Below are 13,380 nucleotides of genomic sequence, written 5' to 3'. Positions count from 1 at the left end.
CAATTCTAGGCAGTGACGTCACTCTCCACCCCATGGCGTCCAAATCTCTCCAAACTCTCCAAACCGTGACAACTTCACGGAGGTCTCAACACTTGGTCAGGTGGAGCCGGGGATTGAACCACCAACCTTCCGGTTGGTAGACAACCTACATGAACCACTGAGCCACTGCCGCACTGCCGTCTTGCATTGAGGTTTTATAAACGGACATACTGTAGAGACAGAGATAGATTTGCTGGTAGCTCTTTCGCAGTTGTGTTCAAAACATTCATATCCCTATCACACTGATAAATGGTTCAGTTAAGTGGAAATCATGAATATAATGAAGTAATTAGACTCACCTGCACACATCGAGACCTTCATTAAAAAAGAGTTTTTTCTTCATGAAAAGTTGAAGGATAGCAGTTGCTCCCCTAAGCTGTGTGAGATCACATATGATCCTAAACATTCAGTATGTTCCAGGTAAAAATACCTGCAGATGGGGATGCAGCAAAATGAAAAACTTGGACCAAAACCAAAAATTCTGGATGTACTTGACCAAAAACCGAAATCAAAAATGCTTTTTAATAATTATGTATTATTTTATTAAACAATATAAAGTAATTTTGTAAGAGTTTTTAATTTAACTCAACTTTAATGATACTGAATTAAAAAAAAAAAATAGAAGGCAAAAAAAAAAATAACCACACTCTTGGTCAGAAAATATATTAATATTAGCATATAATTTTTATTCAGATCTATGCAACAGAATCAGATTAAATGATTGTTATTTATTCATTTATTTTATTTTTTGACCAATTATCCAAATAATGTAAAGTCCTACAAAGCTATTATTAAAGATATTATTATCAAAGCATGTGAGCAGAGCATAGCGGGGAGCAGATCAGTGAACAAGAGGGGAGCATCATTTTAACAGCTTTGCCATGTTACAGCACAGTAGCGCTACTGCAAACAGGAACAAGTAAACTTCAGTTATCTGAGCGGACTTTTCATTTCCGGTAAGCATGAGCAGTACATGAGGGGAACACACATTCATACAGTGGAATATTGAGCGGAGCGGCGCACTGCGCTGTGACAACAGCCAGAGGGAGAGTGAAACCTGCGCGCTGAACACTGCTGGGCAGTGTGGCGCAGTGTATATTTTTGGCAGGTCATTTTCGGTGGCCGAAATTTCAGTACATCCCTGCCTGCAGATGATGTTACATTTCAGTCATCTAGACAAGTTCATCTAAGTTCAGAGATTGGAAGGAACCAAAGATCCATCCAGATATTAAGTGATGATATCATGATTAAAGATTTATGAAAGAACTTTGCAATGCGGTTCAGCTCAAGCTTTCTGACACTTCTAGTGTTGATTTTGTAAGTTTTACATAATTTCACGTCTGTTGTTTTGGAGAAGTAAGCTATGCATATCTAGAGATCAGGGCAGCAGGTGTAACAATAGGCCAATGCAATCACCCCAGGAAATGAGTGACACACTGAATATGCTCTGCATTATGGAAAGGCAAAATTTTCTTCTCCTTTTTTTTTGTTTTTTTTTTTTAACTCCAGTGTTAACTTAAATCCCACATGTAGCTATGACATTCTGTATGCATCCCCCCCCCCATTATTTGGGGAATGCTATTTTTTAACTGTAACTTATCACATCATTGATTTAGTCCTTATCAGTAATTAATTATTTATTTGCATTAAAAAGTATAATTTCTGTAGACTGTTTTTACTCTGCACAGGCAGCACAGAGGCCAAATCTAAAGAAGCATATTCACAAGAAACAATATATCACACACTAGCGATATTGCCTTTGTATTGCTTCTAGTATACAGCTAACAGAAACCAAACTAGTGATCCTAAGCAAACAAGAATTTTAGCTCTTGTTTGGCTGAGGAATATGAAAAAGTGTCATCTCCTGAAATTAGTCGAGGTATTATTTATTTTCATTACTGTCAGATGACAGTCAGCTGCCTGGAGCACAGAATTGATTACAAACCCCAGAGATACATTTCTCGTACACAGAAAATGAATGGAAAACTGAGAATGTGCTCATTCACTGGAATGATGATGGACAAATGAGAGATGACAGAGAGAGAAAGTGGTTAGACATACAGCTGCAGAGGCTTTGACTCTACCAACACAAAGCCATTCTAGGTGAATGTATAGCACGCTAGACAGAATCAAATAACACTTCAAATTGTTGCATGTCATTACTGATGGTTAAATACAAGATTGTTGTGTGTGATATATAAAGATAGAAAGATAGATATATAGATATATACAGCATCTTAAAGCAATGCATAAAAACAAGCTTTTATGTAGTAATCAGGTTAAAAGCATCAGTAGTCCTCTCTGCAGCAGTTTTATGACTTTAAGTTCCCAGTTCAGACAGTGTAATATGTTACATTAAGCCCAAATCAATATGGAACGATACTTCATCTATTCTCTAAGACGTTTTCATACTGTTTCCCCCATGTGAATGTCATTGACTTTGACCCATGAGGGCCAAACAGACTGAATATTACTCTCATTTTGTGACAGCTTTGGCTCTCAAATACAGCCTATTGAAGCAGACTGCATCAGCTCATGTTCACCAAACACTTCAAGTTTTAGCATGTTTTGTTTGGAAACAGAACAGCCCAAACTACCTGTTAGAACACCATTATATTACACAAGTCTCTGTTTAGACAAATTCTGTCGCTTTTCTTTCTACATGGTTAAAGCTTTACATTTTGTGTTTTTCTTTTCATGGTTAATTCATTTTGTAATATACAATCTAAGCAAGTGAACGTCTCCGTTACAAATGTAACCCTGGTTCCCTGAGAAGGGGAACAAGACACTGCATCTGACAAAATGCTATGGGGAACGCCATCAGCATGAGCAGTGTCTGAAGCATGTTTTTAAATGCAACAATTTCATTGGTCAACAATAGTCTGTGATGTCACTACCAGTGCGAGCGTCAGTATAAAAGGATGCCTGTAGTTGTAACGGGGCTGACGAGTCATGAGACATGCAGGTCCATGTGCAAGCTTTTATTAAACGGAGACGTTGTCGTAACAGGCATGGGTCAAACAGGTATGGTATGGGCAAGACACAAGCATAATCCCAGGGGAAGCAAGGGTCTCAGATCAGCAAACAATATCTAGAGGGCTAAGCAAGAGGGGTAATTCAGAATCCAGAGCAAAGGGTCAAAACACGAGTAACAGGGCAAAGCAAGAAAAGGACTAAACTATGAAAACTATAAACTTAAATTAGACTAAGAAAACCAGGAACTTAAACAAGACTGAGAAAACAAACACGGAAAGGTCTGGAATTGCAGCCATCGCTTGGAAGTGCTGAACAATATTCGGCAGCCGTAAGGTGTCTGTGTGAGTGTTTATATAGTGAGTGTGTGGTGGGTACAGCTGTGTGCAATCAGCGGATTCAGCAGTGTGTGAATGTGTGAGATCATGTACTACTGATTCATGACAGTAGTACATGTCATTTACTTCTTCATCTGAAGGAGATGTTAACAGGCAGGCTTGAGGCAAGGCAACAAGACACGGTTCCCTTCTCAAGGAACCAGGGTTACATTTGTAACTGAGACATTCCCTTTCGAATGGGAACTTGCTCTACATCTTACTAGTACTATGGGAAACAAATATGCCATGCTGAGGAGATTGACTGCCAGATTGGCTTTGAAAAACACCCAAATAGCAACTCAATGAAATTAGCTGCTTGAGTCCCCAAATTAAATCTGCACAGGCGAAACTGTCAGTAACAGTATTCTCTATGACCACTACTCAAGTTTCATGCCCTGTGCAAGGAAACTCCCTGCTTTTATCCTCCCTTCCTTACCGGCCCAGGCGATTCAGTGCCTGTCCCAAAGGCAGAGCTCAAAGGTCTGGTAATGCTAGCTTTCTATACTAGACATTCGTCCTACCTCGGTAGAAAGGTGCTTGTGCCCTGATGACTATAGGTAGAATCTCCAGAGACCAGCACTCCCGAAGGTGCTTATCAATGGGATGGGATGCTAATAAGGCAAAAACTATTTAAAGGATACGAGGGAGGCAGCTTCAATTTTATTACTGTCTGGGAGCTTTACACTAAGGGGACCCCAGTGGGGAAGACAGTTTAAACTTCCTTGCTGTCACATCTGCCTCCCTAAAACTTCCCAACCACCATCTCAAAAGTACTAAGAAGCCCAGATGGAGAAACCAAAACATTGAGGAAACTTTTTTTTTCCCTAAATTTCAGCCAGGTTCAGCCACAGATGTCTGTCAGCATCAGAGAATCAGAATCAGAAATCAGAATCAGAAAGAGCTTTATTGCCAAGTATGCTTACGCATAACAAGGAATTTGTTTTAGTGACATAAGCTTCCAGGACACAGAGACAACAACACAAAAAAAGAAAAAATGCAAATAAATAAATTGTATGAACAGTTGTGCTATAGATGATAATGGAATAGAATAGAGTAAGATGCAGAGATTTACTTGGATGGAGGGGTAACAAATAAATATAAGAATATTGCACATTTTTATGCAATACTGGTGTCCACGGACACCATTTCCGCCATTGATCAAACAACTGTGGCAGCTGTCCGTTTTAGTGGCCTAGAGAGCGAGATGGTGCAGTGCGGCCACCACCTTCATGTTTTTGCTTCATGTAGCTCTGCGACACTCTACAATGACATTTAAGACACCGCTTTACCCCAATAATCATATTAGTACCTCAGGACTACTTATGAATACTTATAACTCTTAACACTGTCTATCTTTATTGTATCTGTTACTGCCACTTATTTGTATATAATGCTCTGTTCATGTCTTGTCTGCCTATGGGCACTGAAGTCACTCAAAAATCTCAGTGCTATCCACGTACGTCTATGTCTTTTATGTCCTGTTATTGTCACTCTATGTCTGAGCCTCGTCACAAGCATTTCAATGCCCAGTTTTCCCCAGTGTTAACTATGTAAATGACAAATAAATGCCACTTGACTCTTGACCTCAGGGGAGAGACCATGACCCTGATAGAGATTTCTTAGCAGATCTACAGGGAACAATCAAAGCGATGCAAATATGTGCACATGTTTGTTTGTTTGTTTGTCTTGAAGCGTCGCTGCGCACCAATCCAAAAAGACACCAAAGTTGGTGCGAGAGGGATTCAAAAGCATAAGGACGGAGCTGTCTGCTCTGCTCTCTATAGCTCTCATGAATGTCACACAATGATCAACCTGCACAGTGCAAACAGCCAAAACCTGGATATTTAGGCAATATTAAAATCATGGCCGGGACATGTCCCATATGAACAGCGCATATGGCCACCCTAGCCAGACATGAGCCTATTAATAGGAGTTTTGTGGGCAGTTTTCTTCGTTACTACTAGGGATGCTAGAGTGTTTTAGGTTTCTTTAAGTAAAGCCATGTGGTAGAGAGAGTTAGCAATAGCAAGCAGCAGTAGCCAGCAAGGCTCACCTGCTGAGCACATTGTGCTGTGTCCTGGTTGGGAAATGTGTCATTTCAAGCCCAGTCTAAAGGCTAAATGAGACGTGGAGTCTAAATGTGCACATTCTTTCTTTCTTTCTTTATATAGCACTATATAAATACAACTAAGTTGCCAAAAGTGCTTTACAAGGTAAACAAAGAAAATAACACATCAAAATGTAGAGAATAGTGTTATAAAATAATACAGTCCTAAAGCAACACCCATAGAGAGTAAATTAATTTTTAATTTGGATCTAAATACAGCCAGAGTCTGTGCCGTTCTGATAGCTAGTGGCAGCTTATTTCACCGATTTGGACCACTCACCGCAAACACATGATCACCCTTGAGCCTAGATCTAGTTCTGGGCATTGTTAAGAGTGCCAGATCACTTGATCTAAGTGATCTAGAGTTAACATGTTTTACGAGGGAGATCTGCGAGATAAGGTGGAGTGCGGTTATTAACAGACTAAAATACAATGACCAGGATTTTGAACTCAATTCTGTATTTTACAGGTAGCCAATTCAAGAAAACAAGGATGGGTCTTATATGTTCATATCTTCGTGGTCATATCCTCGGGTCAGGAGTCTAGCAGCAGTATTCTGGACTAGTTGCAGCCGATCTAGAAATGACTTATTAATACCCAATAAAGCGAGTTGCAATAGCTAAGTCGGGAAAATATCAGCGCATTAATGATTTTCTGAGTATCTGAAAAAGTTAAAAACGACTTAACTTTTGCAATTTGACATATATAAAAGAAGTAAGACTGAAACACAGAACTAATTTGTTTATGCATTTTAAGCTCATTGTCAATTTGGATGCCCAGATTTTTGACACACAATCTCATGTTTGGTTCCAACTTTTTTAGTTCCATTTTAAGGACTGCCACAGCAGATGCTGACCCAAATAGGATGATTTCTGTCTTAGAATTATTAAGATGGAGAAAATTTGAGGACATCCACTTTGTGAGATCTTGAAGACAGGATGTCAGGGTTTCTAAAGCCTTTGCATTTCCATTTTTAATTGGCATGTATTTTTGTGTTGTCAGCGTAACAACGAAACAATATCCCATGTTTCGCAAGAATATCACGTAAAGGTATCATATATAAAGCAAATAATAATAACAGAGAATAACATTGCTGATGTTTTTTGCAGAGATGGTACATGTATGTATGGCCTATGTTTGGATTTATGCTAAGTGTTTAAGACGGTGTATTTGTATCCATTTTAGAAGGACTCTTTATTGGTGAGGTTACCACATCATGATCCAGTGTGAATATAGATTTAACATTCTTTTCGACATGAGACAATAGTCTAGACTATTTTTTGATTGTTCCTGGTTAGGAAGAGTCTGGAGTTTGAGAGCTGTGGCTTGTTTTCATCCTAAGTGGTTGGATTTTTTGTTTTAGACATTAGTTATGTGGTAACTGCATCCATTTCAGATTTATAATAACTGATTTTCCCAAAGACTTAAGTTACAGTAGCTGAAAAGTATTTAAAGTGAAACAGATGTATTGTTATAGATCGGGGTGCATCCTGTTCCTGGAGATCTACCTTCCTACGAGTTCAGTTTCTACCTTGATTAAACAAACCTGTCTGTAACTATCAAGTGCTCCTTTAGATCCTAATTAGTTGGTGGGTTTAGGTGTGTTTGATCAGGACCAGAGTTGGGTACCCCTGTTGTAGATTAATAGTGTGGGCTAACTGAGGGCTGCCCGTGCAGGACCAGCACTAAGGGGCCAATGTTTTGCCAATGAGTAAAATCTCAGAGGCCTTGCGCTCAAAGGGCCAGTGCAGGCTTGTTTGCAGGGATATCCTACATATCCCCGTTGAGAGATAGCAAGCAAACATCTCTTCGATAGGGGGCATCAACTCATGTCCGTGCTCACACATTTGTTGCTTATTTGTGTCATTTGCATGCTGAAACAAATGAATGTGGGCCAAATATGGTTTCTTTCATGATCTCTCCACCTAAGCATGCAGATCAGGAAGAAATTGAAGGCTCATGGTAACAGGACAGTTATGTCCAGACAGAAATCATTCCTCATACGTGGGACAGGCAGGCTGGCAAGACTCCATTGCTTTTTCACCCTCCTCAGTCACATCCTGCTGCTCCTGGCTTGATGCCAGTAGAGCACTATCTGCTGGATTTGGAGGATGTCAAAGAAAGAACATCCGGATCCATCAGCTCACATGAGTAGGTTTCTTTTGCTTTCATATAGCGGGTTAATTTATCAGTAATATAGGCCTCAACTATCTCTGCATCTAATACCTCAGCATTAGATATTCCACATTATTCAGTTTCTTTCCTTCTTTTAGAAAGCTGTATGAAAGAATTAGAGGTAACAGGAGGAGTTCCAAAAGGGAATGTTCCTATCAGACTCCTCCTATGCTCTGCCTACAAACCTCGTGATCGATCATGCCTTGCCACTCTGGTAGGAGCGGGATGTGAACTACAGGGAGTAGGCACTCAACTCTTATCCCTCAAGAGAAAGTTAAGCATAGGTGGAGCTTCTCACTGCATCCACATCACACAGCATAGTAGCATTTGTCACACGCGCATCTACAACATCTACACCAGTGGTTCTCAATTCCAGTCCTGGGGGACCCCTGCTCTGCACATTTTGCATGTCTCACTTACTTAACACATTTGATTGAGATCATCAGCTCATTAGTTCAGTTCATGGATCTCTCTCCTAACGAGCTGATGATCTCAATCAGGTGTGTTAAGTAAGTGAGACATGCAAAATGTGCAGAGCAGGGGTCTCCCAGGACTGGAATTGAGAATCACTGATCTACACTACACATTTTTAAATTCTTCCTAATTAAACACACTTGATTCAGCTCATGAGCTTGTTAGTAGAGAATCCAAGACCTGAAATGAATGGGTCATATTGGAGTTAAAACTCACTAGCTTTTTGTTTTGCTTATTTTCTGGATGCACAGGCACCATGGTGGTTCAGGTGACAGCGACAGATGCAGATGACCCCACCTATGGCAATAGCGCCAGAGTTGTCTACAGCATCATACATGGACAGCCTTACTTCTCTGTGGAGCCCAAGACAGGTAACCTTATATTTAAATATATTAATTTAAATATATTAACCTAATTGAAAAACTTATATTGTATCTGGGTAGTTAACATTTAAACATTTTTAAAAGTTTGGACTGTGTTTTCGATTTCATTCAGTGAAAGTGAATGGGGACATATGCTCAGGAAAATGAACCTTACAGGTAACCCATATGACTTGTGCTGTATTACAGTGGGTATAGTAAAGAATCAGCCCTCTTTAAAATAATTGCTTTTTTTTTTTTTGCAGCCTGAAATGGAAAATGGACATGGTTTTAGTTTTATCCAGCTGTATTAAATCAGTGCAACTTACAACATCCAAGTGAAAGATAAAACACCAACATGTCAGGAAAAAAAATTAAAACAATCATAGAGTTCACTGTGTCAGTGAATCACTCCCCTGTGTCATTATTTTTTTGAATCCCCTTTTGCTTTAATTACAGCCTTTATTCTGTTGGGATTTGTCTCTGCTAACATTGCAGTATTTGCCCGCTCTTCTCTGCAGAACTGCTCAAGTTCAATCTGATGGGGAGTGTTTGTGGACTGCAGTCTTCAGTTCAAAGTTCAGTCTGACTGCATGTGGCCTTTCTTGAGGAGCGTCTTTTTTCTTGCAACCCTCCCCTTAAAGCCATATTTGTGGAGAATCTATGATATTGTTGTCTCACGTACACAGTGATCACTTTTTGTCATAAACTCCTGCAGATGCTTCAGAGTTGCTGTAGATCTTGGTCACCTCTCTGATCAGTTTGCTCCTGCTCTTTCATTCATTTTGGAGCGACGTCCTGATTCAGGGAGGGTCTGTGTTGTACCAAATACACTTCTTAATAGACTTCACTGTTCTTCTAGGCAATGATAAAGCCTTTGAAAAGTTTTTGTCTCCATCTCCTGACTTGTGCCTGTCCACAACTTCATCCCAGAGATCTTTTAACAGTGCCTTGCCACTCATAGTTGATTGTTTGCTTCAGTTGCTCTAGCAAGGGCTGAAATGCTCCAGGAAAGCTCTTTTCATGCTGAGCTGATCATAACGAGCAGCTGATCACAGTTCAAAGTCAAATGGCTTTGTGTGCCATTAAGAAGGTGAGTAGTTACACCTGATTTAGTTTACAAATCATTTTTAGGAGGGGGTGATCCTTTTCCCAGTTTTTATTTATTATTTATTTTATTTCATATGTGTATATGTTTGTTTTACATCTTTCGCTTGGGTGTTATAAGTTGCACTGAGTAAACACAGCTGAATAGAACAAAAACTGTGTCCATCTTAATTTCAGGCTGCAAAGCAACAAAATGTGATAATTTTAAAGGTGGGTGATTCTTTTCTATACCCACTGTATATGTCAGGGGTTGGCACCCTTTTTGACAGGATGTGCCAAGACTTGTTCTTGCATTCAAAGATGAATTATAGAGTGGAACACACAGTGACAAAAAGAGCATATATATATATATATATTTTAGAAATCAAACCAAGAAAGACGATTTCATGGGTGGATTTCTTCACTCATTGTGTTACATTACTGCCATTTTTTTTTAAAGGTCCATATCTCAAGCTTAACAGAAGTGTAATTCTGTATTTCCATCAATTGGACTGCAGAGATGACGTGTATAAGATCAGTGAAAATTAAGGGGGACTTGGGGCAAAAAAAATGCCCTTGCACAATTAAACTAAATTGATTATAATACATTTACATGCACGGAATCAAAAATCCTCAGTCCACATTAGTGGCCATGTTTTTATGTTGGCAAGCCTTTAGTAAACTGGGGCCATAATCTTTGTGGAAGATTGGAAAGAAAATCTGATACATTATGAGGCTACCATTAATTATTAAATCAATTAGTGTCTGCAAGGGAATGTGTATCTTCATTGTATTAAAAGCAGAGCTAAAATCAATAAATAGAACTCTAGCTTAATGTGCACTGCAGTCAGCTGAATATATTCAGCATCTCTTTTAAACCCTAAATATGAACAAAAGTAATAGTGATGCTTGCCGAGCAAACACTAAATTACATCAGGGGACATAGCAGAAGCACAGGACAAATGAAAATATTTCTTCTGAATGTCAACTTACTGTGAGGGTGCTTCAGTTTGTGTTTGTGTGTGTGTGTGTTTGCACATTTGTTTGTGTGTGTTGTTAATACTGTACCTGCAGCAGTCTCATTATCCAGCATCCTACTGCGCTCCAGCTGGCACCTGCAAAGCACTCTTGGTGTGAATCTCAGACAGGAGGCTGTAGGTCTGCTTGTTACATGCTCTTTCCTGTCTCATTATTCTGTGATCATGTCTGTGGTGTTAACTAACACATGTGCATGTAATTTGCTGTCTTATCTGATGCATTATTTATCTTTCATGGACTTTTCCTTTTTGATTCAGCTGAGGTTCTACATCTGAGGAGTTTTATAATATTGCAGAGCCATGATTGGAAATTACAAATGCTGCATATGAGTAGTCCATATATATATATATATATATATATATATATATATATATATATATATATATATATATATATATATATTTTATTAGGTTGTGAATTTTAAGAAATCAATTTAAATAAATAATAATAATAAAAAATATTGTGCTCTAAATTGACAAAAAGTTCCTTTTCTTTCAGGTGTGTAAAGCCATGGAAATACTTGAACATAAACAGAAAAGGTAGCTGGCCGCACAATGGGCCTCATTCATGAAACATGAGCAGAACTAATTTTTGTGTAAATCGTTCGTAAAGCCGTTCTGACGTAAGCTTTCGAATTCATGAAAATGTTTGTGTTTTCAAAATGTTAGTTAATACGAAAGAAATGTACATCTGCTTCCTACCACGTGTAAATGGTGCATAAAACGTTCTGTGTTCTTTTTGGGAAACTCATGACACTGAATTTTGACAGCGCTCATCACTGTCACTATTTACCCAGCCTTAAATAGAGGAGGGGTGGGACAAATACCTAAACATCCTACTTGTACAATGACTGCCTACAACGATGGAGAAGTCAATATTGCTGGTTAGTGCTTAATTATATTTAGTAAAATTCTCAAGCGTTCTCAAGTGCCACCAGCCGGTCGTTTTAAGACCACCTGACTTTCTTTTTCAGCTGGCTAAAAACACTTTGGTGGTCACACATTATTGAATATTTATTGATAGGCATATGGCCTAGTCTTTTTTGCATTTATGCAATATACTGGTGCCAAACCTGAGAAAGTAGACCAGAATATTCCGCTGCATTCCTGGACATGCAATTTGTGTAGCTGAATACAAAGGTGGGGATTATGCTAATTGTGAATGAGAGTCCACGAGTATTTCCAAATGATTGGAATTCATTAACATCCACATTTAACTATCAAATCGGACGCTTACGAAGAGTTTGTAAATCCGGAGGAGAGTTTGCAGGAAGGTCTGTTTTACACACAAATTACTCGGAATTAACTCATATTTACGCAAGTTTCATGAATGAGGCCCATTGAGTCCAATAAAGACTGAAGAAGTCTAGAAATGTCTCATGCACTTTGCATTTTTTTTGCAATATCCAATTTATAAAATACATTTTTTTTCTAGACCTCTTCAGTCTTCATTGGACTCGGTGTGCGGCCTGCTACCTTTTCTGTTTATGTTCAAGAATTTATTTTAAGAAATCCCACTTTACACCTGACATTAACGTGTTTTTGGTATTTGGTACACAATCAGATCACTCTTGACCACATTAAAGGCACACTAAACACATTGTGATTAATTTCATGATTAAACTGCTAAAAGCACATTTGAAGGTGATCTGAATGTTGCTTTACATGCAGACAGGGTCACAAATTTCAGACGTGATATAAAATCAATGTCATGCCCCACCACCAGGCAAGTACTAAATATGCTTAATGAAATACATTTTCCAGTATGAATGAGAGAAAAAAAGGTGTTTGTTTTATCACTGAAACATAGAATATTCAGAGGTTAATTGTAATCATGAATCTGATGGACTATGTTGCAACATTCCTGTCAAGGTCTTTTTTTTTTTTTTTTTTTCGTAATGATTGTTTTACACCCTCTGTGTTCACTAGCTTGGAGTGAGCAGAGCTGAACAAGCTGAGAGACAAGTTTACGCAGGAGATTGTGGGACTGACAGTGCAGTGAAACAAGTTCTGAGAGCGTGTAAAAGTTTGACGCAAAAATCATTTAGTGTCATTTAGGGCCAGAGTAAAGTGTTATTTAGGTGTAATTTTATCAAATAAAGTGTCTGCAATTGTGATAATTCACACCTATTAAGAGGAAAACTGTTGTCAAGGCATTAGTGCACACAAACGTAACTGGTGTAGCACCTATAGAATGAGTAGCATGTGAGTCACTAGAGGGAGCCATTTGTGTCAAACACAACTTCACTAGTCTGGGAAAGGAAAAGTAATGACAGTATGAAATCACTCTTAGAGTTCACAGTTGTGTATGCATTTATACCATTTTTTTTTTTTAACCGAGTATGGATATGATCATTTATAAATTGTACTAGTGCTGTCAAACTTAATGCATTAATGCAAACAATTTTTTTTCTTTCAGTTTAATGCATTAAAAATATTTAACTCTAAGGCGGGGGCAGAGCTAGGGTTGGCCACCCCACTCACATCTGCTGCTTCTGCATATTTTTTTTTTTTTCTTGACAAGAATTGCATTTACTAGATACGGAACATCTTTACGACCACATCTAATGGGAAACTACTGAGACTCACCGTCTAACTTCGCCTCAGTGCCAGGCGCTAGTCAAACAAGCGTGTAAAAAGGTATAGGTGATGAGGGAGCTTCAGTGGAACAACTGTGAACTGCGGTCAGATGAGATGTTGTCCTCTCAGCCATTGTACTGTGCTTGTAGCGCATGCGCTTCAATTTCACGCTC

The 13,380-nt window shown here is 38.8% G+C and overlaps 1 protein-coding gene across 1 annotated transcript in view; it reads left to right on the top strand.

The window, feature by feature from the left end:
• LOC109049490 (cadherin-7-like) overlaps positions 1 to 13,380 on the top strand; it is a 217,008-nt gene that overhangs the window by 57,954 nt on the left and 145,674 nt on the right. Inside the window, exon 4 of the mRNA XM_042713995.1 lies at positions 8,397 to 8,516. Within this exon, the coding sequence (XP_042569929.1) occupies positions 8,397 to 8,516 (120 nt within the window). The remainder of the gene's footprint in view (positions 1 to 8,396; positions 8,517 to 13,380) is intronic.

This window comes from Cyprinus carpio, chromosome A24, assembly GCF_018340385.1.
Source record: "Cyprinus carpio isolate SPL01 chromosome A24, ASM1834038v1, whole genome shotgun sequence".
Taxonomy (NCBI): Eukaryota; Metazoa; Chordata; class Actinopteri; order Cypriniformes; family Cyprinidae; genus Cyprinus; species Cyprinus carpio.
This window is presented reverse-complemented; position numbering and strand designations above follow the sequence as displayed.